This window comes from Phaenicophaeus curvirostris, chromosome 5 (genome assembly GCF_032191515.1).
Source record: "Phaenicophaeus curvirostris isolate KB17595 chromosome 5, BPBGC_Pcur_1.0, whole genome shotgun sequence".
NCBI lineage: Eukaryota > Metazoa > Chordata > Aves > Cuculiformes > Cuculidae > Phaenicophaeus > Phaenicophaeus curvirostris.
In genome coordinates this window covers 18,390,305-18,417,971 of record NC_091396.1, presented here as the reverse complement: position 1 = coordinate 18,417,971, position 27,667 = coordinate 18,390,305, and the positions used below count along the sequence as shown (strand labels likewise).

Sequence of the window (27,667 nt, the reverse complement as noted above, 5' to 3'; positions counted from 1 at the left end):
GAGAAGAGGCGGCTGAGGGGAGACCTTATTGCTGTCTACAAGAGAGAAGGGAGAGGAGGGTGCTGGCCTCTTAAGTGATGGGGAACAGGACAAGAGGGAATGGCCTCAAGCTCTGCCAGGGGAGGTTCAGGCAGGACATTAGGAAAAAACTTTTCATGGAAAGGGTCATTGGGCACTGGAACAGGCTACCCAGGGAGGTGGTTGAGTCACCTTCCCTGGAGGTGGTTAAAGGACAGGTGGATGAGGTGCTGAGGGGCATGGTTTAGTATTTGATAGGAATGGTTGGACTCTATGATCCAGTGGGTCTTTTCCAACCTAGTGATTCTATGATTCTATAATATTGAGCTTAAAAGCAGCATCTTTGTAAGTGACAAAGTACCTGCATTTACTGCTTTATTGAAAGCTCTGGTAACAACAGTTCAGCATCTTTGGCTGCATCGATACTATGAGGGTTTTTTTTCTGCACTAGGTGTAGTCTCACGTAATCTGTAACACGAGAAACAAACACCCCCCCTCCCAAAAAAATACTAGTAAAGCTTCTCCAGGAGCTCATAAGATTTTATATTACAGCATCTTAGAAAGGATGCACAAAATGAGAAAGAGCAAGGGTTCCTCCTATCACTTTACTAAACAAAAAAAAAAAAAAACAAAACCAAAAAAAACCCCCCAAAATACTGTATTTTCCTGAAATGTCAAGAAAGGTTCATCAAGAAGTGTGTATGGATGAGAAGTGATGAGTACAAACGTGTCGAAGAATGCAGCGGCTCAGCAGGAGACATTTGACTCTACAAGCATTGAACAAGTACCCAAGAACTATTAGAAAGGATGGGACTCAGAGTCTACATGGAGCAGTGATGTGAAATAGAGTGCGGTGTTGATTTTTATCACCTGCATTTCAATCAGCCCTCGTTAGTCAGCTCATTCATCTGAAGTGAGAGAAGCCCTCTGCAAAATACAAACTGGCAGGATACTTGTTTCCTGAGCAGCTGTTTCAGGCAAGTTTGTGGCAAGTAGATTCTGAGTCAATGAATTCCCATGGAGGTGGAGAGAAACATCAGATTCAGAACTCACGTTTGCAGTATCCCTGAAAAACCTACCACTGTTACAAAAATAATATCTATTTTTAAAAGTCATTATTCTGAATCCCAGGCAAGTTTCCAAGATTACTGCATTCTGCTTGAAGACTCCCCTACTTTCAGCTTAAAATGCTCTTTGCTTTCTGTACTAAGTGTGTTGTATATGATTACAAGCACCCTATTTCAGTGACAGATATGGTACCTTTCTTACTTAGTTCATTCCAAAAAACCAAAACATCATGACAACACAGCCTGAGGAGGCAGAGTTTTCCTCTTTCTAGTTTGCAAAACAATATGTTTGGCACTACTATATATAGGAACAATAAACTGGAAAATATTTACAAATGAACAGCTAAACAGCTTGAATCAAACACCCTCATAAAACTGCCTTCTGTGTAGACAAAGATAGCTGGGCAAAATCCTGAAAAACCGTTCCTTCATCAAGGGATGAGAACATAAGTAAACACAAGCAAGTAAAGATGTGCCAATGAAGCTAATGCATTTATCATTCTGAGTGCCCAAAAGGATGTCTTTCGACACACACATCTCTGATTAAGCCAGAGAAATAAAGTCTTATTAAGCAGAGTACCCGCTGACAGGCTGTATGGGGTGCGTACTGTAAAGACTGACATGCTCAATTTATACCATTGCAGCTGCTGTTAGTTCCTTCCAAGAGATAACACAAGTGAGAATTTCATCTCACATTTTACCATTCCCTTTTTTTCTTGCCCTAATTTTGAAGTTTAACTAGGCTGCACTCCAGGGAAACATCAGTACAGTATGCATTTCTTACAGAAAAGCTAAAATTAACAACTCCTGTACTTTTCCTTCCCTCCCCTAAATACACAGGGCCTCAAGCTTCATATAAAAAGGTAAAACTTCTAAAACTTGGCTAAGAAGTTCTCCCCAGACTGTTTAACATATTCAGAGCTACTTGCTACATATATACAGAACTCTCCCTGTAAGTCCTACAACACAGCTACTGTTTTCACAGGCGTGGGTAAATATGGCATGGAAAACAACACTCTAATTGCAAATTGGCACAAAACCCTCGACTAAGGAGTCAAAGGTGCAATCAGCACAGGAAAGGAGGGCATCTGTGTCAGCACTGTTATTGGTCAGGACTATCTCTGCTTGGGTGGGAAAGGCATAGAAGGAAAAAGGGGAGATGTTGGGAGTGAACTTGCAGACTTTTCCCAGACAGATGCAGAGCCACTAAGGAAATACAAGCTTCCCTCCTTCTTAGTGCTAAGAATGACTTCATTTCAGCACAGCAAATGATTTTATCTGGTAATGACATGTTTAGATGACAGCATGAGGGAAAAACAATTAATGAAATAAGCATGAAATTTATTCTAGGAGATTTTTCTCCAGGCATGCATTACAAAATATAACACACAGAGTTTACATTATGTAAGATTAAACAGGGAAAACTATTCACTGTAATTCCTGGCACTTACAGAATAATTCCTTAGCTACTATTGCTGAACAGCAGGACCACGAAATCCAGTAGTCACAAAATTAACTTGGTTCACACCCAGAACAGTGCACATTTGCATTCCACATACAACTCAAAACATGCACACTTCATCCCAGCTAATTTGATTTCTTTCACAGATCACAGGCACAGGATGCCAATAATTTCTGCCATGCAAATGATGCCATAAATTATTTCAGTAAAATAAATAAATAGTTCAAATTTATGAAACATGAAAAAATTTCCAACAGCCGTTAAGTCTTGCAAAGCCATGCAAATACTGTTTGCATTGTGCCAGCTCAGGCAAGAGGAGGGGCCACTTCACAGCTCTGAAGTAAAACCTGTTTGGTCAGGTCACTGTGCATGTCAAGGTGTGCAACAGTGAGGGACACTGGGCTACAGAAAGACACTAACAAGTAGTTTGTCACAAGGACTTGCCTCTGCTGAAGTTACATAGCTGCATTTCAAACAGGTGTGGAAATAAAAGCATGAGGATCTTGCCTTTGAGGAATTATCAAACCTAACAAATTTGTAAATTTACTGGAAATAAAACTTGACATTTTACAGGACACTTCTTGACACTCGGTTATATTTAAGATGCTATACACAAGAACCCATAATATTCTCATAGCAGTGCTGTCTTGAGACTTTGCTGTGCTTCCAGTCTCACCTGTGTGAGAGCTCAGCTGCATGTGGGACAGACTTACGCAGGCACAGACACACAAACCTCCATCACATTAGTAATCTGCTTGTAATTTTCCTAAAATTTCTTTTAAAATTTAGCCAGTTTTCATGCTTTGATTTTCTGATAAAGAATATGGCTTAAGAGCATTCGCTTACCCACTTGATTTGAATTTCACACTTTGATGGTAGAAAACTTCAAGCATCTTACAAAGCCCAACATGATCATATGATCTTGAGCTCAACCCTCTTCTACAAATTCTGGATAGATTTGGATAAAAAAGTAGCAGGATAATACAATTTAAGGTTAAGATTACCATATACGTTTTTTCAGACACTGTACTAACTTATGCTGGAAGCACACTGTTCTAATTCAGTAAGGAACTAGTGGATTAAAAAAAGCTTGCTGACATAGGGTTGTTGGATTTGTATCACATTCATTGTTTCTAAATAACATTGCTTCAAAAGCAAGTTAAGATAGCCACTGAGTGAAATCACGCTAGTAATAAGAAAGCCAACATCACGTCTCTCTGTACAGAAATACTTGAATTAACTCAAACCATCAGAAGTTTTCTTCTTGGGCTCAGAATATTTCAAAGCAATTGTTTTTAAAACAGTCCCTCCTAAAAGCATGCAAATATCATGAGAAGGTCTAGTTATATCAGAATTGCTTTCCAAAGTATGGCTTTACAGGACACAGGTATTTTCATCACTGTGACATGATTGCACTGCTGTAAACCCTGGTTAAGATGCGATCATGGATTACATCTGAGCAAGAACTACCATAAAAGAAAGGAAACTTCTATGAACCCAAGTCTCATCTGAATGCACAATGCAAAAGCCCCAAGTTTAAGCCAGTCATGGAGGAAAAAAGAAGACCTAGGTTTAAAAACAACATCAATAAGCACAGATCTCCCTTTGAGCAACACTGCTGTATATAAAGCTTTTGTGATGCGGTCTTGCTTAAAATCTCCATTTTGCCTAGAATTTGTTCTACAGCTAGTTCTACCCCTTTCCCCCCACAGTCCGTTACAACTCTTCCAAGAACATTTATTTACTAGGAAAACAAAGAAAAGCACTGGCTAACAGAAGAGCTTTACCATTCTAGTTAGACAAGTTTGCCATTCACCAGGTTTTACTAATGCAGTAAGAAAATCAGTGCTGTCTGCTCCCAAGCACAAAAAGGTTGCATTTAAGGTACAGGACAGAAACTGAGGAGAAGGCACTACTGCATCTGCCAAGACTATTCTGCATGAACTTTGCTAAATAAGTCTCTAACCCAATTCCACAGTCAGAAAAATAAATTACTGCAGTCTATATTTTGTGTGCCTTGTTTTGCATACTCTTCCTAAACAACCTGCTTTCAGAACTTTGTCTGTATCAATATGTACTGAGACTAGGATCAGCAGGCGATAATGTCATACTACCATATTTCCTACTTAGCTACTGAGAAACACCATTACCATGAACACAGCAAAGACATCTTTTTCAAATGCTTGATGAAAACCTCTAAGACTCGGAAAAGTCCCTGAAGATGCACCGCGAGGGTGCATAGGCAGGCAACTGTCAGAAATACTGTGTGATAACAGAAGATGGGAAGGACAACTTTAGACCTCTCAGAAGTACAACTCTGCCATTACTTTCTGAGATGCGAGTGAAATTGAGCCCCTCTCTAAAGCAATATAAATATATATCAAATCTTAAGTATCAAATTTTATTATAATGCAGTGATATACACTACCTCATGTATTTTAGCATTTTTCTAGGTTTCTTATTGAGGAGGTGAAAGCAAATACTAGAATACATATTCATCCTGCATCTTGAACTACTTTTGCATTTTGAAGGTACGTTATTTGCATTAAGCAAGTGTGCTCCAATACATAATAAACGAACATTACTCGTTTGACGTTCTGCTCTAAAAATGGTTTGAAACTAGAGAAAATACACTGTGTTCCACTATGCAAATAGCAACTTCCCAGTACAATTATAGTACCTTTTGCTGAGAATTGCATCATGACTAGGACACTACCAAGAGGACAAACATTTAACCACTGTTCTTACTTTCTCAGAAAATTTTTCCCATATTACATAAACACATACACACCCACACAAGGGCAGCGCCATCAATCTTGTCATTGTTTTTACTCTATTAAAGGAATAGTTTTTTCATTTCGGTAGCTTTATTTTTGTTAGTGTTACGAAACAGGTATGAACTTTTCTTCTTCAGAATTCTTCACTATTATTCTTCCCTTGTCTTTATTATAGTTGCCATAATTTTCTGTAAGACGAGACCGTAAAACAGGAATAAAAAATTGGCATGTTGATTCCAAAATATCCATAAAACTTCAGTAAAAGAATTAACTTCTAAGTGTGTACTCAACAGAAAAGGGGTTTGTCGAGGAGTTTCTCCTGATGTTTTCATAAAATAGATGCGCACATGACAAAAGAAGAAACAGGATATATTTCTAGTTTATACACATTAACCAGAAGCACTAGGAACAAAACTTAGCAGATTACAAAAAGTATCATCTGAACTTTACAAGTGCTTCCATAGGTTGGCCAGAAGTATAACCCATGCAAAATTATTCTGAACAGATGCAGCCTTATATAATTTTACTTATACGCATATCTCTGTCAAGGAGTCAGCCAGCTCAGGGTAACCACACCTGAGTAACAGTCACATTAAACTAAGATACAGAAGTGCTAAGAAGAAACTAAGCAGTCAAAAGCTAACCTTGGTATATCTAGTCATATTATGTATTCAAGCTTCCGATTATACTTCAGAATTAAATTTTTCATTTCTTTGACTGGAGGATTGCCAAATACAGGATATAGATTCTGCTCCTGTTTGCTCTTCTACATGCTCAGTGCTAAGTCTAGAAGAACATGTGAATGCTGTTAAGGATCAAGTTCCAACCTTCCCAATCCAATAAAGCTGTTAGAGTTACATATAAAACTGATCAGCTTCAAAACAATTTGTGCTATATTAAATTGGAAATTAAGAAGTTGGATCTTAACCTTTTTCAGAACTGCACTCAATGTGATACAGCTTTCTCAGAGGGCCAGGAGGCAGAGGGGATGAGGACATGGTATTTTGGCTCTACAAGGCAGAAGACAATCTTAATTTTCTTCCCAATACATGGTCTACATTTATACAATGAACATACAGCCAGTTAAATGCAAACTTTAAAAAGAATTCTTCTATCATAAAAAAGTACAGTTTTTTATGAGACAACATTCAAAACATTACCTTCAGAAACAGCAATAGCAAAGTATTTTATTCCACAAATTAGGCTTCATTTTGTTTGCATATGCAACTGTTCATTCATATCTGGAACGTGATCATAATTATACTGCTAGCACTACCGCTCGTACATCTGTTGACTAACAATTCTTGTGCTAAGTATCCTTCTGCTTGCCTTTCCCTATGACCAAATTTATAAAGAAACTGGTAAAAACCCACCTAATTGAAGTCAATATCCTTACCTATCACAATTTGGGTGCATGTCAAAACAAAGTAGATACAGAAATAATACCACTGGGAAGTGAGGCCTGACTATCAATCAGCTGAGCAGTGACAGACACTCATTACCCTGTAATCCCAGGCCTCTCTCAACAGCGCTGCAGCTCATCAAGTCCTTCTGGTCTACCTGAGGGAGGAGAGAAGACCTAGGGCAGGAGGGGTGCTTAATGACTACTTCCTACACAAAAAAGAAAAGGGACAAGAAATTGTGCTTCACCACCTGAAGATTCATTAAGTCCTTCAAAGAAACAAGCCTCCACAGACCAAACTTTGCCTCATAAATAGGCAGTTAGAGAAGGAATAAATCAGCATGAATTCAGCTGTTGACAACATGCAGGTAATGCACAGCTCCTTTTATCTTTCGCCTCATGTGACTATTGTTTTGTCTTCACAAATGGTTTGTTGAGGGACAGTAGTTTTAAAGATAAGACAGAACATGTAATACTTATCACAGCTTAAAATTTACACAGAGACAATTTCAGCCAGGTAGGTACAATCAGCATTGCACACCCCTCCTGGGGCTGACTTCATCTGTTTTAACCTTGTAGATAAACTAAACAAGTTGTGTCCTCCCCATGGTTTTCATAGCTTACATATTCTAACTGTTTCACAATGAAAACGTGTGCTTCTTTGACCCGAGAAGATATTTTGCCTACACAAACACAGCACATCAGCAAAGAGCAGCTGCTACTGGAGACCTAGCACTTCCACGAAACCTGTGCTTTGTACACGCAGTTTAGAAGCCACCCTTACCCATGCCTCTGAGCTGTCCAAGTCAAACAAGCTATACTGGTAAAAACACATTTTGCCTATACCTACACTGGACTTTCTTCCAGTGCAGGTATACTCTCAAAAACCTTCCTTCATACTCCAGCCAACAACGCTAGGAGACATTTGGAGCAGAGACAAAACATACACAGGTAACGCCCAATTTTTCCACTGGGTGATTCACATGTTTCCTCCAGTGGCAGGCTAGGCTCGTACACCACAGTACCTACCCAACACTTCCCTGAAAAGCCTGATTTACTGGGATTGCACAAATCAAAGGCACTGCACGTGAGGGGACAACACAGACACCTACCTCCTGTTTGTGAGCCAAGATCAGGTGGCTGCCCCTATCCAGAGCTCCTTTCCAGGGGCCCTCCATGAACCAGAAGCAATTAGGCACTGGCCACAGAAAATGCTACTAGACCCCAGATGCTCAGGGTAGGCTGTACACCAGCACACCACAGCAACCAGAGTGGTAGGCTCTGAGGTCAGAATCAGTCTTCAGCAGTTCTTGTCTGCCTTCCATTTAGTTACCTCTGTAGTGAACCCAAAGCTTAATTAGCCTAAAGCACACCTTCCAGAAAGGCATCTGGTTTTAACTTGTTTATTTGACAAGAAAGAAATCAGTTATTTTGCTCAGTAATTTGGTTCAACGTCCACTGTTAAACGCACGTCCTTTCACTACTTGAAACCTCCAAGCTTTAACATCCATTTATGTTTCAAATTATGATTGTTACCCTTAGATTATAGCTTTCTTCTTTCCCTCTTTCTTTAAAAACTTCATTAGCTAGTTATTATATTCACCTCTTGACCTTATGAGAAACTGAAAAAAAGAATCTCATGTCTCAGTATTAGATATCTTTTTTACAGTCTTTAAATACCGTAGGTCTTTTCTGCCTTTCCAGTCTAGAAGGGATCCAAGTGCCTACCAAGACAATGTAGACACAACTCATCAAAAGATCGGGAACTCGTCTTAAAATCTTACTAGGGATGAACAAGCACACAGAACTTAATCTGGATCTTTATTCCCCAAAAAATTAAAGGATCACTTTGCATTTAACAATTTTGCAAGTTAAATATTTTTAAGTTTCTAACATTTAGAAATTTAAATATTATTTGTATCCTAAGACCACAGAAAGAATGCTAGTACTCTTAGCATGCTCAAATAATGAAAAATCCATAAAATCAATTTATTTACATTCTTCAGACAGAAGAGCTACAAATATAATGTAGCCCTTATTTTATAAATATTTAACCAGCTTTGTAACAAATAGGATCATTTCATCCCACACCGGCTGTGCTACACCTTTGATTAAAAAACTCAAGGAGGAAAAAAGGAGCTTGTTTTTCTTGTAATGCATTTTCTTCACTTTCTCACTCACAAATGGGGCGGGGAAGCCACAGCATGGTAATTCAAAATTAGGTTGTAAGAAACAAAAGGAGAACACATGGCAAAAGTGTTATGTCCTTTTCCACATAAAATTAGCTCCTTATCACTGTGTTGCTTCTGCTATAATCCTTGAATGCCCTTAAGTAAAGAGCAGAATTGATTTGAGACAAATTATCTGAACCAAAGGACTGTGAAGAAAGGGGTGGGGGAGATGATACAGCCTGAAATCTGAATGAATATGTCTTATCATCTGCTCATAAAACTGCTAGTGTGGAAAGCTGCTCAGTTCCACTTTACTGCCCACTGTTTCCAATATTCTCCTCACTCTCCCCCCTTACACTTAGTAAGAACAAATGCCTTCTCCCTTCTTTACAAGGAACATATTCAGACAGTGTCGATGAAAAATCCCAAAACAAGTCGCGCCCCTCTGACTCCCTCAATACTGTCCTTTGTCTTGCTTTAACAATGCTCCTGTTAACGCACAGAACTCAACAGAAAATATATCCATCCATACGTGAACTCACTGAAAAACATCACCCACCCTCACCCTCTCCATAAACACATATCCTATACTTCAAGGATTGTTGGGTTGCCTGATAGATGAGAAAACCTTGGCTTAACAGATTGCCATTATGCAAGTCAGAACTTGCAGACATTTCCCAGCTTCAACATGTTACATCTCTACTAAAAGCAAAAACTACAGTTTATCTTCTTTGGGGCTTCATTTACTGCCTCATTTCAAATTCCAGATATCAACTTTCAAGAAAACTTGAAAGCCTATGCTCTCTCACTGTGCCACAAAGGAAGGCAGATTGTCCTCCTGTACTGTACACATCTGCTTTTGTACCTCAACTTCTGTTAGCAGATTGTTGCTTAAAAACAAAAAACAAACTAGCAATGAGAAACAGATCAGCAGATTGGTGTTTGTTCTACTTGTGTAGCCCTTTAAACAGCCTTGCATTTCCATGAAGGCAAAAAATGGCTGCTCCATGGGAATATAAATACAAGATAAGCTGAAAGCTAAAAGATTGTTCAAAAATTGGCTGAATGGATAAAGAGAAGTTTTAAGAGTATCTGAATGTCAAAGTGAAATTTATTTATTTCTAAAACCCATTTACACATTTACAATAAACAGATATTTAAATAGTAGTCATGTTTACCAATACAAAAAACTGCTAGGATCTTCTGAAATCCTCTGAGGGCATCTTTCCGTGACACAGCTAAACCACTCTACCAGCTACTTTCTTCAGAGGATTATTCCCATTCATGCTTCCATGCCCAAACCAACTGGAAATGGTGCATTTTCATGGCATTTGTTTTCAGCTAGTTTAGCCAGCTCACCACAGAGGAATTTCAGAGTCCATGCATATATAACAAACAGCAGAGATCCAACTAGTGATAGGAAGTCCCTTTCACAGGAGGTTTGCCACTGTAGTGGCTTAGCCGTACTGTTGAACAGCACGCTTATGCGAACAGCTTCACACGTGTGCTTGCAGCCAATACTGCCTAGCATGTGTAACCACACCACATCCCATGAACAAGACTGACTGAGACTCTATACAGAGAAAAACTACACTTGTTTCATTGTTTCACACTGCCGGGGTGTGGCATTAAATACTGCTGTAGGAGGAAGTCAGAAGTGCTCCAAAACACAGGAAAACACTTGGAAACAGGGGACTTAGACTCCAGACTGGAAAGGCAATCCAAGTGGAGCTGTTTGGCAAACACATGTCAGAGCAGCTCAAGGACCATGGGTGTAGACTACCAGTAGGCAATAATTTCCTCCCAATCTTGCAGTTTTCTCACCACCTTTTGAAGGATCACTAAGCAATAACAATAGAGAAAATCAAGCCTGGGCATTATGTCTGAATCTTGAAGGGTGTGTGAAGCTTGAAGTATGGATTTTGGCAAGAAGGGAATTACTTCCCTAAGGATGAGATGAAGCATGCTCTTAAAGAAACACTTGGTTTATAAATCTATTTTCAATCCTCAGAGATTGATCTATTTGAAAGTGCATTTCCATATTCCAATATGTACTAAAAGGGAAACAGACAAACTGCAGTTATTTTTCAAGAAAATGTCAAGAAAAATATTTAACTTGTATTGCAATATAGTTTGTAATGCAGAAACTGCCTCCTTATTATCATATTTACTCATGCTACAGAGATGATTTATTTTGATACACTATCCCAACACATACAGAACTGGAAATTCACACTTCTTATTTCCTATTGACAGCATCGTGGCAGTGAAGTTGAAACAATCTATATTTTCAATACATGTAAAATATCAAAAGCTCTATTTGTTTATTCAGTACACTTTTCTCTGAAACAGTAAGACATTCTCTCCCTCCCACCAAATGCCCTTCAGAACCACCACAGTCAGACTGCAAGCTGATAGAGCAAAAGCAGCAAACTTACACACAACACCTTTCCTGAGCATAACAGAAAAGGGAACTGATAATTCCACAGGCACTTTCTGAAAATCCCAAACCCTTGCTTTTTGTTCTTTAACCACTTTAGGAGAGCTGTTACGTATTCCTAGACCTTTCTAATACACAGTGATGCAGTACTGCTTGTCCTGTATCTGAGCGCTGTGATTCCACTGTTGATCATGCACTGAATTATTGGCTGCAAATTTCTCTCAGAGTGAAGAAGTATTGTTTTTTCCTTAAAAGGAGAGCATAAAGAGGAGACATGAACTTTAAATTGTTTGAAGCAGCCTCTATGAAAGTAAAATTTATTTCTGTAACCAGTGGAGTTGACTTTAAAACACAACATTTTAAATCAAGATGTACAACTATGAATAACGTTCTAAATTTAAGGTGGGAAAAGGCTGAAGCTACTTTTGTTCACCTACATGGGACAGAATTGGGATAGCCATGAAAATCTAAATGAGTAACCTGGCGTTGGAGAAACAGAGCTGCCACACCTACACTGGCACCCCCTGAAGTACATTTTTACTGTTGTTACAAATTGATTAGCATTGCACCTGGAAAGGGGTACGGTTACTTTGTAAACCACTTAAGCATGCGCTCCCTCCCTGCCGCCATATATCCTCTGTTCCCGCAAAACTCAGTCTTCAAAGCTTAGTAATCTGTGACAAAAACAGACCTGTGAACCTGAAAGTAAGCACTTTGGGCAGAAATCCTAGAAGGAAACGGGGAAGATACTAACAATTTTTCTATGCTTCAAAGACTGGGTCAAATTGACATAATAAAAACTACTTCTCCAGCTTTACTATCACCTTTCAGCCAGTTTCGCTCATCAAGTCCCGATGAAGCAGACTGCAGTAGGTGTTTTGCCAAGAGTCGAGGAAAGGAACTCACTGTAGCCTTCAGCTGTTTGCACACTCAGGCTTAGGCTGGCAGCTGATGCAGGGTACATAGTCACTGCCTGTCTTTTGTTTTTCAGAACAAGGAGAAAACACATTTCTCCCCTCCCTTGTCTGGGAAACAGGAAATAGATTCTTAAAGACTCTCCCACATACAGACTGGGCAGGAAAAAGGTGGAGTTTGGCAACACTAAGATTTGTTCTTCAAATGCAGACCAGTAATTATTACATGGTAAGCGACAGGATGGCTGGGTTTAGTAATGTTTACTCACCCTGGTGCTGCTGTTTTCAAATGTATTTATAATTCACCCAGACTCACTCATAAATTTAAAAGTCAGCTCTTTTCACCTGAGTTTTCAGGTGGTTAGACCCTTGCACAGACTTTATTTACCTTTATGTAAAGGCAACAAATACAAAGAAATACACCTTTTTAAATAACTGTACAAGTTTATTTGTTCTTAAGCTCCTTATAAAGCAGCTAGACATTTTTATCCCTCTTTTCTAAATCAGACTACACTGTTTCAAGTGCACAATAGAGCTCCCCAGAGCACACATTCTACACCTTCACTTCAGAAACCTTAAGCTAAGTAGCAGTAGTGTTGTTAGCTGAAGGGGGGAGGAGGGGAGGATTCATTAGGACAGAAGAGTATGTGGGCTTTCTACAAATGTCAGTCACTTGCTAATTTTAACTTGTGTGTTTGGAAGGATAGACCTTGTTGATCTTATGTATTCCAGGGACTCCTATTAAAAACTATTAACAGAGAAAAATAAAATTAGCACAAAGAAAGCTCTCCACTGAAAAAAAAACTGAGATGCTGGTTTGAAGCTACCTGTGTATGCGCTAGGCAAAAGAAAAAAATCCTAAGATAACTTACTAAATCTAAACTTACATTTCTATATGACAGGGTTATTTTTTTTTCCACTAGCCAGAGTCCAAAAGTTTCTGCAACTGCCCACATCACCAATAAAGAATCTGTTTTATAAGCCCTGTAGAAGTCCTTTCTAATTTGCAATCATGGGAGGGGATGGGACCATGCTTAGGAAAAAAAAAAAATCAAAAAGTAGAAGACCCTGAAGGAATACAGTCATGACTGTTTTCACAATGAGTACCAAGTTTACCCCTTGTGTTTTTGTACAGGATGTCTCAACCTACTTTTGAAATGCAAAAATTTGCATAAGATTATTCTTTGTAACACACTCCAAATTGAATTTATGCTTAGAGCTTTTTGAAAGTTTTTCATCACACAAGAACGACACACTTCAGTAAAAAAACGTGCCTCTCCAATATAAATCTGCATAATACACCTGTATTGCATATTCTTCCATCATAGCACACAACTTCCAGCTCATGCTAGTGCAGTCCACGCGTGCACCCTGACAAGTACCCTCTGCCAGGTTCCCTCCTTTCCCCACACATCAGAATCTCTAATCATTCCAGGAGTCTCCAAGTACGAAAAGATCATCCAGCTAGTTTTCCATCTTGTTGGCTGGAGACAACAAGTTCTCCTGCCTTGCTCAGAACAGCAGCAAAGAGCACGTCACATAGTTGGCTTCCACGATAGGACAGTGATCAGTCAGAAATTCAGTGCAGGCAAGCTCCGTCAGCATTAGGGCACAGGGTCCTGCATGTCCATGCTCTTTCTACACTGCTCCAATGCCCCTGGCTTCCAGGTCACCTTGGAAAGGCAGCACTAGTTTCAGAGTTCAAGGCATTCCCTAGAAGGCACTTCACACCAGAAAGCTATTAAAAAATAATTTCTGGATCACAAAACCTTCTCTAAAAGAACTATCAGCCCCCTATGCAAATCTGCCCAGTCCCTTTTATGTCAGACAAGAGGAGGGAAACCCAAAAAAGCGAATGCACAGTACTCTTCTGTGAAAAAGGTGTTACAGACATAGAAAAATAATTTGAAAACAGCATGTTTTGTTTAAACTATACTCTGGAGCACAAAAAGAAAGGTTCCTCATGACACAAACTGTCAGTAGGACCAGCACAAATGAAAGAAATGCTCCTTTGGCAACATGGTTAATTTTCTGTAAAATGTAAGTTGCACGGTAAATGTCTGAGTAACTCCAGAGAACCGCCAGTATCACCTAGTGTTGTACAAGCTAAGATGCAGTGCAGAGCTCCAACTGGCCTCTTCTAAAGTGAGCTTTCCACACTTGATTGTATCACACACAAAGTTCGGTATGTTAACTACCTTCACAGAAAGCATCTAACATCCAAACTGTTTAGTATTAGATTGCTAAATTGGATAGAAGTCAATCTCTCACAAAAAGCCATACTCCAACCACTGAGAAATCAAATTCTTTTGGTAAAGAGACAGAATGAATCTGCAAAAAATCTGATTTCAGTTCCTGAACAGCTACTTTAATTTATGCTTGTCAAGGTCAGACTGCACAGTCCTTTAGCACTAAAAAAGTCACTTTTTAATAACCTTAAGTGCATGAGAGTCCAGAGCATATTACAAAACACAGCGTTTAACACCATGAAAGTATTTCATAGAATCATAGAACAACCAGGTTGGAAGAGACCCACAGGATCATCGAGTCCAACCGTTCCTATCAAACACTAAACCATGCCCCTCAGCACCTCATCCACCCGTCTCTTAAACGCCTCCAGGGAAGGTGACTCAACCACCTCCCTGGGCAGCCTGTTCCAGTGCCCAATGACCCTTTCTGTGAAGAATTTTTTCCTAATGTCCAATTTAAATATGTAGTCAATGTAGTTCCTTTTCAGAGTGTTCTGAGCCACCACTCATTACAAAAATCCCATAACAAGCTCCACAAAATCAGATTACAATGAACAAATGATTAGAGTAACATAGCAGTTTTCTGAAGGCAATTTATCAAGAATTTGCTTGTAATTAAAACTGACTGGTAAAGCAAAGACTTCGAAAAGAAGAGGTTTAACACCTCTGAGTAACATAGCTGCATGACTGCTATGAAATAAAGCTCCCAAACCAATAAAACCTGACATGCACATGAAGTCAGCATGGTATTGTCAGCTACGTAACACTCAGCATCAGGATCTTTCCTGCCAACGCATGATGCTTCATTATGTTTATCATCCATCAGCATTATTGCTGTTCTCTCCCATACAGAATAAGTTAAAGAACTCACATTTTCTTTTAGCTGAGCTAGCAACACTACGCAAAGTGGTGGTTCACCCTGCTTCGCTGGCAGGACAGAGATTTGGGAAAGGAAGATTAAAAAAAAAAAAATCATTAACAGGTTTGGCTTTATTTTTCTTTCTTAGCTTTAGAGTAGACCATAATCAATAGCTCTTTCAATATAGCTAGGAGGAAAGAAACCTCATTTTCCATCATCATTATTGTAGGTATGGTTTGAAAGTGGATAAGGGAAGAAAACAAGCTCCCATTCTTTTTTAATGGTAAATTGGAATTAACTAAAAAAGCTTTTAGAATGGCTACGGTTTATGCATTTGTTCATTATGCCTTCACAGTAATATCCCATTAAAAAACTCTAGTCATCAGAGCATCTTAGTGAGATGAAGAAAAAAAACTTTCTATATCATATAAACTACTGAATCTACAATTCACAGTAATCGGTATAAATGTTTGGAGTGACTTTATTTACTGCCCCTAATTATTATTAATGAGCTATAAATTAGGGCACTACTATTTCTGGTGTACAAGACATGAATTATATGGCTACTTTTAGCGGGCAGCTTGTATATGCTACTTTCATTATAAACCCTGATCACACTCACTCCATACTCCACAAAACAGTTTACCTCGGGGGGGAGGGAGGTTTCATAGAAGGTGACAAAAAAAAAAAAAAAAAAGTTAAGTGTCTGAAGTGTTTTGTTGTTCCCTGGTCTGGCCCCAGGTTGTTAATGGAACAACATCTTGGTAATTCTCAAACCCTAATATGAGCATTTATCACTGCCTGAGATTCCTGTATAAGAGCAAGGATGACAGTTTCTGTACGCTTGTGCCTCATTGTTTTATATCAAGAGGGAAAACATTTCCAGTAAGTGGAGAGAGGAAAAAAGAGAGGGAGAGTGGAAGGGGGGGGGGGGGGAGGGAGGGAGAGTGGAAGAGGAGGAAAAAAAAGGAGGGAGAGTGGAAGAAGGGGAAAAAAAGGAGAGAGAGGAGCCTACATACACATTCTGGAGTTCTGAAATAAATCTCTGCTTCTGGTAGAGATTAATAAAGTTTTTGTAAAGAGTTACTGTTAGCTGCACATAAATTAGGTATGAGCAGGAACATCTGTTCCTTTAGGTTATTCTTTGATTTAAATATTTCAAAAAGGTAGAGACTAACTGATCAGGGCAGTTTTAAGAATATGTATTAAAACGAGCACCTTTATGTCACAGCACAATGTTTTTATTTCTTAACCAGTTTTGCACATAAAAACAACAAATATTTTTCCAACTCAAATACAATCTGGCATAAAGTACCACACTTACAGAATTACATTACAAGATCTTTCTATACTCTATGCCTCACTGATCTGATTATCTGGCTGATCATGAGGTTACCCAAAAAAACCCATTTTGTATTTAAGTACTTATTTTCTGTAAGCATCTGCACCATTCACCACAAAGAAGGCCCAGTTCCAAATCCATATTTGGGAACAGCTCTATTAATATAACAACAATGACTCAGAGAGTAAGTTATAATGAAATCTTCTATTTAGGAAGCATTACGCTTACAATACTTTCCCCATATAAGGCTTACAGTTTAGATCTTTACACATACATTGTTAATGAATATAAAAATGCTTAAACTACTCTTTCCTGCTCACACACACAAAAAACTCCCAAAGAAAACACATGTAGGATCATAAATCTTGTGCTGTAAGACAAATGCTACCAGAACAGCCAGGCTGAATAGAGAGGATGAAAAGTTACAAAAATTATACCCACAACCTCTGCAAAAGAAGCCCCATTCCTGAAGGTGATGATTAACTCAAAACATTCAGAACTACAATTCTAGAAGTGGTTCAGCATTTTGCAACATGTTTCCATCTCTCTCTACGTGGCAAACATACCTTCACCTTCTCATGTAAGGTAGACAGTACCAGGACTGCCTAGGATACATAAATAATGTCAAAATGTGATGGAATTACTGCAAATGTCAAATTCTTGCCATCAGACCGTGACAGTGAGATGAGGGTCAGCCCTACTGCTTGCTTTCAAGACCCTCGTGTTCATCATCACTATTGTTCTCCAGCTTTTGATGGCTCCATACCCCTTCTCCACAGTTCCTACAGCAGAATCAACAGGAAGGTAAGAGGGGTCTTTCTCAGGCAGAGCACTGGGAAGGGCACAGCAACCAGAAATTGCAGTAATGAACCTCCAAGGCACAGAGCATACAACAGTGGTCACAAACACCTAGCAGCCCTCCCTGGCTCCACTGCATGCTGCGTGTGGGTATAGGTGTTAGCCAAATGATCAGGACAGGATTTCTGCCTATGTCACCCAGCAGTAACATGACAGCAAATGTGGGATACAGGGGAGCAGAGTGGGAGAACTGGAAAAAAGTAAAGGAAACTTCTGCTGTTTGTCAATATTTGCCACATTATGCTTGTCCTCAGAGGCTGTTGTCTCTCCATACACACAAAGCAGTCAACACATCCTCAGATCTCAGTCTACATCCAAAGACACACTACTAAAATGTCATTCCTGCACGCACTGCAGTAACCCTCATCCTCCAGAAAAGAACAAAATAAGGGGCCATGTTAGTGACACACCTCACTTTATAATGATGCATACTGAATGAAAATCACTGTCAGCTTCAGGAAATGGAAGAGCAAACCTCTAACTGAGATACAAATGAGCACAAAGGGCTATAGCTGACCAAGAAAGTACTAAGATCACCTCAAGTCAGGCAGCATTCAGTCAGCAGTCCTGGCATACTGCACCTTGGCTTACATTTTTTGACACTATAAAAGCATTCTGAAGAAGGCTCTTCAAAAATGGATTCCCAATCCAACAAAAACCGAGGTGGATAATCTACATTTTTTTTGCCTCAATTTGATAATTCTGTGCTGTGCTTTCCAAGGATAAGTCTGTATTGCTACCCTCAGACGTTCCCTTTTTTCATGATAAAAACTGTGGTAATTCGGCAGTTCAAGCAGCTGCTTCTCCTTAGATAAGATACTGGGTGTTCATAATACTTCTGTCTGCCAGATGAGCTATTTCAACAGGCTTGCACGAGTTGTTTGTCACATCCTTTAATGCTATTTTTCCTGCAGTTACAACAATACTTAAATAAAAAAGTCCTCTAAAGCAGACTTACCATGCCCTTTCCGACTTCTGCTTTTTTGGGCAAAACAAACACATGATACTACTTTTTCTCCTTGGCTTACTTTGTGTCAGTACAAGATGCAAGCACACAAGAAAAATAATTTTTTTTTCCGTTTCAGTGCTTGGCTCAAAATCAAGACTCATTAGTTTAAATCAGTGACTTGGAGCAGAGGAAACAGTTCTTGGGGCCAATAGTATTTTATCAGCATTGGTTAAGCATTCATTAATCACTAAGATATTCCTAAATATTTTGCCCCTGTCCAACTTAAATTTGTTTCAAGGCATCGGTTACTTTGGCCTTTGATTATATACAATCATGTATATGTACACATAGTCCCAAGATGAATGCAGAAAAAAAAAAAAAAAGGATCTCTACAGAGCAGAACTCAGAGCATTTTCAGGGCAGCACCGAGCAGGAGATTGGAGATGTCCAACTATCTGAATCCTCAGTTGAAACACTGACATCACTCAAGTTACACACAAACTTTTCAAGAAGGTCGAGCAAGCACTCCTCAGCAGCAAAGGCACTGACTGAGATGCTAGTTGAAAACATTGTATTTTCAAAGCTTTCACCCTGCTTTACTCTGAATGCACAATCTAGTTAGGTTACTTTGGCACTTAAAGATGTCCCAGGAAAACATGCCACATAGCAGTACAGTCAGGTACAGTAATGATGAGAAGATAAAAAAATATTTCACCAATATTTAAGCATTTTCCTTTGTGCTATATATTTGTTTCAACAAATAAACTCTTGTATAGGCTATTCAGTTTCTGTGATCCATGCATAGCAGGATGGATGCTATGCAGAGATCATTGCTTAGTTTTAAAAGTCATCTTTAGGCAGTTGTTTCTAAGCCTGCACTGGTGTAGAAAATACTGCAGACAAAGCGTATGCTGCAAAGCCTTGTCAAAATTGCAATGCCAAGCAGAAGAGGGGTGAGGCTCACTGACTAGGCTCATCAGAAATCCCAATTTGGGTGCAATTTTACCTAGTAGACTGTTTATCAGTACATCCTATGATATCTGAAGCAAGGTCAGCAAGTTGCCAGCTGTTCGAAGCTCTTCACTTCAACTGCATGATCTACTTAACACCACAGCAAAGCTCTCCTACAGTGGCAGGTAAACCAGCAGGGGCACAGTTCTGTCTGCACTACTACAAAGGAATGCGTAGGCACAGGAAGCTTAAATCACACCAAAGTTCAAGCTGCATATTTGTTTCAGGTGGGCTGAGGTCATATCTTGTGAAATGCATGCTTGGATTTACACCCTTCCTTAAATCATTAAAAGAGGAAATAAATATGTAATAAACAGTATGTTATTTGACACCTTACCAGTGTGCATCGACTTATATTGACTACGAGTAATTCCAAATGCTACAGGGACAAGACAAAAAAGTAGCATTTGCAAAGAGAAGAAATTATGCTGAAACGATTACAGTGCCAATGCATTTTTTACTGTCAATAAATGGAGCACCAAACAAATAAAGGGGTACCTCCCAAGTTAAGATGACCTTCAAAAGAGATCATGTAGAAAAAGAAACTTTGCAATGCAAAGAAACGTAACCAGCACATTGCAGGTTAGCACATAATAGCAAAGCTGACTTAATATCGTCAAACGGATGCAGGCAGGCAAGATTACTACCTCAGTCTCAGCAAGGTACAGTAGGTCTCCTAAATCAGAGTCTCTTGATGAATCTCAGCACCAGATCACTCCGTCTCCACAAGCGTGTAACCACTACCCACTTTAAAAAACAAGAGCAAACATGCCCATACCCAGCGAGATCAGCTCAAAAATACCTATAAATCACTGTTTCTAAGTGAAACTCTGGATTTTACATGTGTACTGCTCCGACACTAGTATCAACTAAGACACAATGGAACAGGAGAAAGGCTAAGCAGGGGGAGCTTTTTGCTGGCATTAGGTTTGAAAACATTAAGTATCTTAGCTCTCCTTGCAGTCTTCCTCCTCCTCTACGAGTTTACAAGTGCAATCCTAGACTGACCAAATCATAGAAAAAGCTAATCATTGTAATGATGCTACAATTCCTTGCTTACAAGCAAAAATAAAAACAAGAATCAGGCATTTTCTGGAAAATTGGTTCAAATATCTGCAGTTTTGGGGAGTACTTTGTGATGTCAAAGACAGAACTATTCCAAGGAAAAGCGAACATCTTCATGCAAAAGACAAAGGTCCTCACATAATCCCTGTATCCTAAAGACTTCGCACTTTCTGGTTGCTCCATCCACAATACCAGCACTGTCTCAAAAATCATAGAAAAATGCTACCTAGAGCTTGATAATGCGATAACTTAATGACTTAGGCATGGTTTATTTACTTTTCAAGAACATCTGGATACAGTACAGAAGGGGAACAAGAAGTTGCACTTTCATTTTAAAAATTGAGGGTTTAAACAGAATTCTTGTTCTCCCTCACAGATGCTAAATTACAATCCTCAGTATGAACTTTCTGCAAATTCAACAGCTCCAGTTTACAAAATAAGATTCCATACAGTAGGGAGGTGCCACACAAAGTGACTTTTAATGTAAAGAATTCCTTCATATTGCTCTTGATGCACAACTTCTATGTTTTAATATATTTCTAAGCATTTAACAGATCACCTTGTCTGATTTGGAGTATACTTGGGAAGCTGATCACCATACTCTGCAGCTACATCTCTGAACACGCCAATTATTCTGAGGTATTCACGCTCGGCTGTACCTAGACCACTGTTTCGTTCTTTTGGTAAATAAAAGAAGCCCAGTTTTCATGCAACACACTGAACATCAATCTCAGAGTTACTGTGTCCTCGCTCTGTAGCTACCTGCTGCAGCAAAGTTCCTGTTTGCCCTACAGTTCACCGCAATGGGCTCTCCTCTCCTCAAGTGACCTGTGTGACAAGGTGTCATTCTACCCAATAGCTGGAACACGCTGTCACAAACGAAAAACACTAAAGATCAAAACAAGCCCTTCTGCTGACATGTCAAAAGTTTAGGCTAAACAGGAAAACATACTTGAAGCTCTTTTTCCATTGCTTTGCATTATTAAATTATCTAGGCAAGAGATAAACATAAAAGGAATTTCTTTAATTAGATTAATTCACTCCTCAGCACCTGTTGTTTAATAGAGCAAAGCGCATCAGCATGTCAGATAATACTGGAGTCTCCCACAAACTCACAGTGGTAGCTTCTTTTTCATGCAAGCACTTGGGCGCCACTGGTTTTACTCACTGTAATACAACACTGGGCTATGACTAGTGAAATTCCTTAAAATGATTATGCAGCATCTTGCAAGTCAGAACAAGGCAGAACAGATACACAGGGTGATCATGCACAACTTATTTCCCTGAAGTTCTATGCCATGCTTTCATTTTTAATAAACCTCAAATCAGAGATTGTTCTAGCAGTAACTAAAATCTAAAAAAATACTTTAATATAAGCAATATCCATTATGTTTTGCATTTCAGCACCATTTCTTAATTGACTCTAAATTAAGACAATCTCTCAAAGGGTCAAAAACCTTTGCCAAAAAACATAAGTTAATGCTAATATATTCTTAACTTCTATCTACTACAAACTCAATCCTATTGAGTGACAAACTCATCTTACAGCTTAAAATCAAACACTAAGATAGTAACTTTCATTAATGTTTGATTTTGCATACAGTCAGACAATGGAATTGTTACTTACAAAAAAAAAGTTATAGATAAACCAGGAAGATGTTAGCATCCATCTACTTTGACATTAAGAAAAAAATCTAACCCCATAAAATTAAAAAAAAAAAAATCAAATGTTGGCAAAGCAAAGGACCCTTATCTAAGTGGCACTGTGCAAGTCAGTGCAGGCAAAGACAGTGCAGATTGAACAACACTGACAAAGTATTTCCGATCTGATCTGCTTGCACTGCTATATGCCTCTCCTGTGCAGAGACTACAAATCAATTGTGCAATGGAGCACAGCTTTAAGAGAACTAGGCAGTTTTGGGCTAGTCTGCACACTTCTACTCTGAAATATATCTGGACTTTCCAGGAATGCAGCACTAAGCCAACTGCACCATGAAGGACTTATCACAATGTTTAGTCAGTACAGAAGGTTAAACGCAGCAAAGGAAAATGACGCTCCGAGACTAACAACTTCCTTAATTTGTAAAGTCACCTGTGAAGTACTAAAACAGTTAACAGTGCTGTGGAAATACAAGTCCTCTTCAGTTCATGTATGCTTTGCTGAGAAATAAAACTTACATCATATGAAGACATATGAGAATCTACTTCAGTGAAATAAATAGCAGTTATAAAAAACCACTCACCTGAAAATTCTGGTTTTAATTATTACAGAAAGCTTCCCTAAACAAGGAATATCTAGTTAGTTATCTTCTTTACAGTAATTGTACATTTGCTGTAACTGAGAGGTTTTAACAGCAATTGGAGAGAAAAAAAAAATCAGTATTTTTAAACTCACAAAGCTAGTGAAGGAACTCAGAGTAGTTTTAAGTACTTGGAACTAACTAATCTTTTAGACTGACTAAATTTAAAGTAATTTGTATTCCCTACCAGGGAGCAACACATTTAATGAGTTTAGCTCATGTTCATATTAAAAGCACTGGGTCGCTGGCGAATGCTTAAATTAATTATCACAGGCATCTCTGGGAATCACACAATTCCTACTGCTTTGGTGGTTTTACTGAGCAGATCCACTTTGTTTTAATACATAGACAATTTTAACCTGCACCCACCAAATGTACATACTTTAAAAGCAAATCTAACAAACTGTAGAAGAAAGCATACTAAATAAGCTGCGTATTTCATATGCTGCAATCCTTCTGCAAGACAAAAGACTTGGTCATTATTTCATGTACCCTGTCACAGTTTTCATGATGAAGATTCAAAAAAGGATGCAGGCTCTTTCTTACCCATTCAGTGTATACGAACCATTCCTCTTGAGTCTCATGCTTGCAGATAAGAATCTTAGGAAAAAATCCAGAATGAGGTGGTTTGTCCTCTGCTAGACCAGAATACAGGCACCTGTTTGGTGATTGCGTGTTTTGTTCACCAGGGTATTACTTTCCTGTTTCTCTGAGTCATCATTGAGGAACAATGCAAAACTGCCACCAAAGCCACTTTGCAGGAAGCCCAGAGGAAGCTGCCTGCAGCCAAACAAGAGTCCGGAGGTGTAAAATCTCCCCGATACACATCTGACAATGCCTTGGAGCCCACCAAGGAAAAGCAGCAAAAAGTCACAGAGGTTTGGGTTTTTTTATAAAATACCTTAACTCCTCCTTGCATGTGCAAAAATAAATCTTGCAGAAAGCTGTATTTTATTGCTGAACCACTCTTCTTCCAGTTAAGCTTCGGATCTCTTCGTTCCCTCTCAGTAGTCCTGCTGTGACTATCACTCAAGTATTCAGCACTACCCTCAGAGCACAAGGCAACTAAATAAGAAGCCCTAAATACAAATACCCAGGCTTTTTCCTCTTTCGCTCCCCCCAACATGAAGCTGGAAACTACATATGTGGAAAGGAACACACAATTACTGGCCAGAAGGCTCATTTGCCTTGTAGAAAGTTAAAAACGGGCAGATCTGAAGTCATGCCTGAATGCTGCAAAGAAAAATAATATGCTCTATCACGCTGGTCCCGGGCAGGCTGCCCTTCATAAATCACACAATTGCACTGTCTCCAATGAGGCTGTTTTCCTTCGCTTCCTGTTCACCCTAGCATTCCCTGATAGCCATGAACCAAACAGCTGCACAGCTTTATGTCTGGACCAGAGGAGTGAATCTCACAGAGTAAAAAATACTCCAAATTGTTGATCATTTACTGCCTGTGAGCAAATCAACACTGACTCAACTAAAAAATCACAAAAAAAACCCCAAACCCAAAAAACCCACTATTAGCAATGAGTATTTAAATGACTGTCATTTGTGGCCTGGGTAAAATTACTCTAGGACAGTGGGTAAACTTAAATTATCCACATATAAAGATAAAATATTCACTACGTCACAGGGAAGCAACGGCTAGGGTCCCACATAACTCTGGCTTGAGTACATTATTCCGTACTTAACGGCCCAAATGTCTAAACACAGAATGTTTGTGAAGCTGAATTTTCATCTTGATCCCATCTTTACACTGTTCTTTCAGATGCGTCATCTGAAAATTCAACAGTTGTAGAAAAACAGCCTAAAAAACCAAGATAATTGCTGAATTTCTTGCCCAAGTTTATACATTTAGGCATAACCACGTATACCTGAATAGGGACTGACTGGATAACAAGTGTTGAGAGGAAAATAAAGGGTTACAATGAACCATTGATAAAAAGCAGTGAGGTGACGAGACCGAGCTGTATAAATATCTGTAAAATAGAAAGTAATTCCCAGCATCTATCAGGCTTCATCTGGAGTATTGTGCCCAACCCTTAGCACCCTTGTTGAAGAGACACGTAGAATAAGCTGGAGCCCAGTGAGCACCAAGAAGAATATTTTCTACCTCACAGATAAGAGAAGTCAGGGAGGAAAACAATATAACACCTTCCAAGAACATAGAACACTGCTGTAAGGAGAAAGGAAACAAAATGTTCTTCCGGTTCTATCACAAAAGGACTTGAACTATGAAAGAAATAAATCAGGTTAGAATTAGAGGGTTTTGTTTGTTTGTTTTATAAGAACAGGAAGGGAATATGGAGTCTCTACTATTGCAGGCCTTTCTGATTACCTTGATCCAGAGCTGGCATCTGACTAGGTAGCTTCTAGAGGTCTCGCTCATTTCTGTGATTTGGAGGCAAACTAACTCAAGTCAAACCACACTACACCATGCTATACATTTCATTTCCCCCAAAAAAAAGTTATACTGGTCAGGACTGCAAATAGGTCCAATGCATCACCATCAGACTGGTAGCAGCACTCTGCTTTTATCATATCCATCACAGGAAATAATTATACTTCACGCTCTTCTCAACCATCAACTTTACAAAGATCCTACCTACATGCTGGCTGGCACGAGGGCCTGATTATTCCAGTTGCTATAGTTAGGCCCTGCTATCCCTCAGGAGCAAGTGAAGATTCTCTTTGCCTACAGATGACCTAGAAGTTAGGACCCTGCAGACAGCTTTCTATCAGCACCAAGCAAAGACATACATTCTTGAAACCTTATCAAGAAAAACAAGGATGATTTATTTCATTAATAATAATGAGAAGAAAAAATAGTTAAATCTAATAAAAAAAAATTTACATAAAGATCATTTCTAAACAATCTGCAAACCCAGAATGAACTCAGTTTTCTTCTTGGAAGCAAAGACTTCTGGGGAAAAGTTTTTTGAGGGGTGGTCTTAAACCCATGCTCAGATGCATCTGACAATATATTTAAAGTAAACAACACTGCCTTTCTTTGGTTATCTACTGGTTTGCATCAGAAGTCCACCTGCAATATGGAACACAGGAGCTATCCTGAGGTGGTGCCTGATGCTTAATAGCAATTGAGTACCATCGTAAACTTGACAATCACAAGTTTTGTAATCTAAAAAAAGTAGACCTTTCCACACTTTAAGCTCCTTTCTAGATGCAAAAAGTAAGCAATGTACCCACAGATTTTTTAAGCATTTTGCTTTTACTGCCTAGCTTATTTTTTAAAAATAAATTTCAGCATTCTGTTGCTGCAAGCAGCTGCTTTTTTTTTTTTCCAAACTATTTCTGCCAAAAGACATGAATGTTTTTTTTCCTTTTCACTTCCCCATACTCTTTCAGGGATTACAGCAGCACAAGAGTATGTGTTCTTTAACATCTCCATCTGAAAACTATTATAGGAAACCAGCAACTAAATATAAACTGTCCAATCAGAGCCAGAGCCAGCCACATTGATGCTGTGATCCCAAACTGCTATGATGAACAAAAGAACTTACCACAAGAAATACAGTGAAAGCCTATTTGTCAACACAACTGCTTCAGAAACAATGAATTCCTGCTTCAGAGAGGTCTTCAAGATAAATGCGTTTGGTTAAGACAAAACACCCCTTATTTTTAGTCAACATTAAAACAAAGACAATAAACTCGCTGCAGTAGGCAACTCTGTGATGAGGCAATATGCTATACACATTATCTCCTACAGTATTTCCAATTAGCTGCTCCTAAAGGAATCCTTTTCTCCTCTGTCTCCCTACACGTATGCATTCCAGAGAGCACACACAAGCTGAATCATCATTACTGTGGTAAAAACACATGGGAGTCAGGAAAACATCTTTACATCTCCTTAAGATCCCTTCTGACAAATAAAGCATTTTTACAGACTGCATCTCTCTCATTCCTTTCCCCAAGCAGAATCCATAAACTTTAGCCTGAATTATTTGTTTCCAGGCTAAACATACATCCAACCACTGCTCCGCTTCTGTAGGGAATTTCAACAGGACCACTTGGCCCAGTTATTCTGGACATCAGCTTAAAGTAAAGTTCTTTAGATAACAGATATTAGTGTGGATGATTAACCATTTTCAGCCCTTTCCCAGCCACTTTGTACTTTGAAAACAGTGTTAAGAGACCTCCATTTCAATTACTGTTAAACAAAGAAAAAAAAATCTCCATTTAATGCGGAAACGTATATGTTAAGTAAAAAGCTGGGTACAGCAGAGAATGGCTAGTACCCTACTACTTGGAAAGACTTACAGTACACTAAGAGCATAATTATTCATCCAGGGGAGTTTTGCATACGAATGAAACATCTTTCTACATCTAAAAAGAAACACTCACTACCAAACTCAGTTCTCCCCATCTGGTCAGGGAAGAGGAGACTGTGCCCATATGTACCCTACTTTCCAAAGCCACAGCTTTTTCACAAATGTTAAGGTTACTTCTACAGCATTTAGTGGTATTTTATACATGTATCCTTGACCCATTCCCTCAAATGTTTGGTTTTAAGATCTACTTGAATTTATTCCACTATTGAAGAGAACAATCTACTCCTTTTCTTCCGGGAAATGCCCACTAACCTAACGCTTAAATTTGTTTTCTACTATCTTGCATCATAACTTGCACTTAAGGGTGGGCCAAGATAATTCCCCAAGACAAATAATGAAACACTGAACTGTTACAAGAAACAAATTTATGTCTACTCTTCTGGTCCGGTTATAGGCTTGGTATTAGTTCACATACTACACAGGGCTCCA

At 38.9% G+C, this 27,667-nt stretch overlaps 1 protein-coding gene across 2 annotated transcripts in view; it reads right to left on the bottom strand.

Annotated features, from left to right (window-relative positions):
* MOB2 (MOB kinase activator 2) overlaps nt 1-27,667 on the bottom strand; it is a 117,734-nt gene that overhangs the window by 39,555 nt on the left and 50,512 nt on the right. Inside the window, exon 1 of one of the 2 annotated variants that reach the window (XM_069857746.1) lies at nt 23,431-23,571. The exons of the other annotated variant lie outside the window; for it this stretch is intronic. Coding sequence (XP_069713847.1) covers nt 23,431-23,468 — 38 coding nt within the window. The 5' untranslated portion in view covers nt 23,469-23,571. Of the gene's footprint in view, nt 1-23,430; nt 23,572-27,667 lie in introns of those variants that run through there. 2 annotated transcript variants of the gene reach the window in all.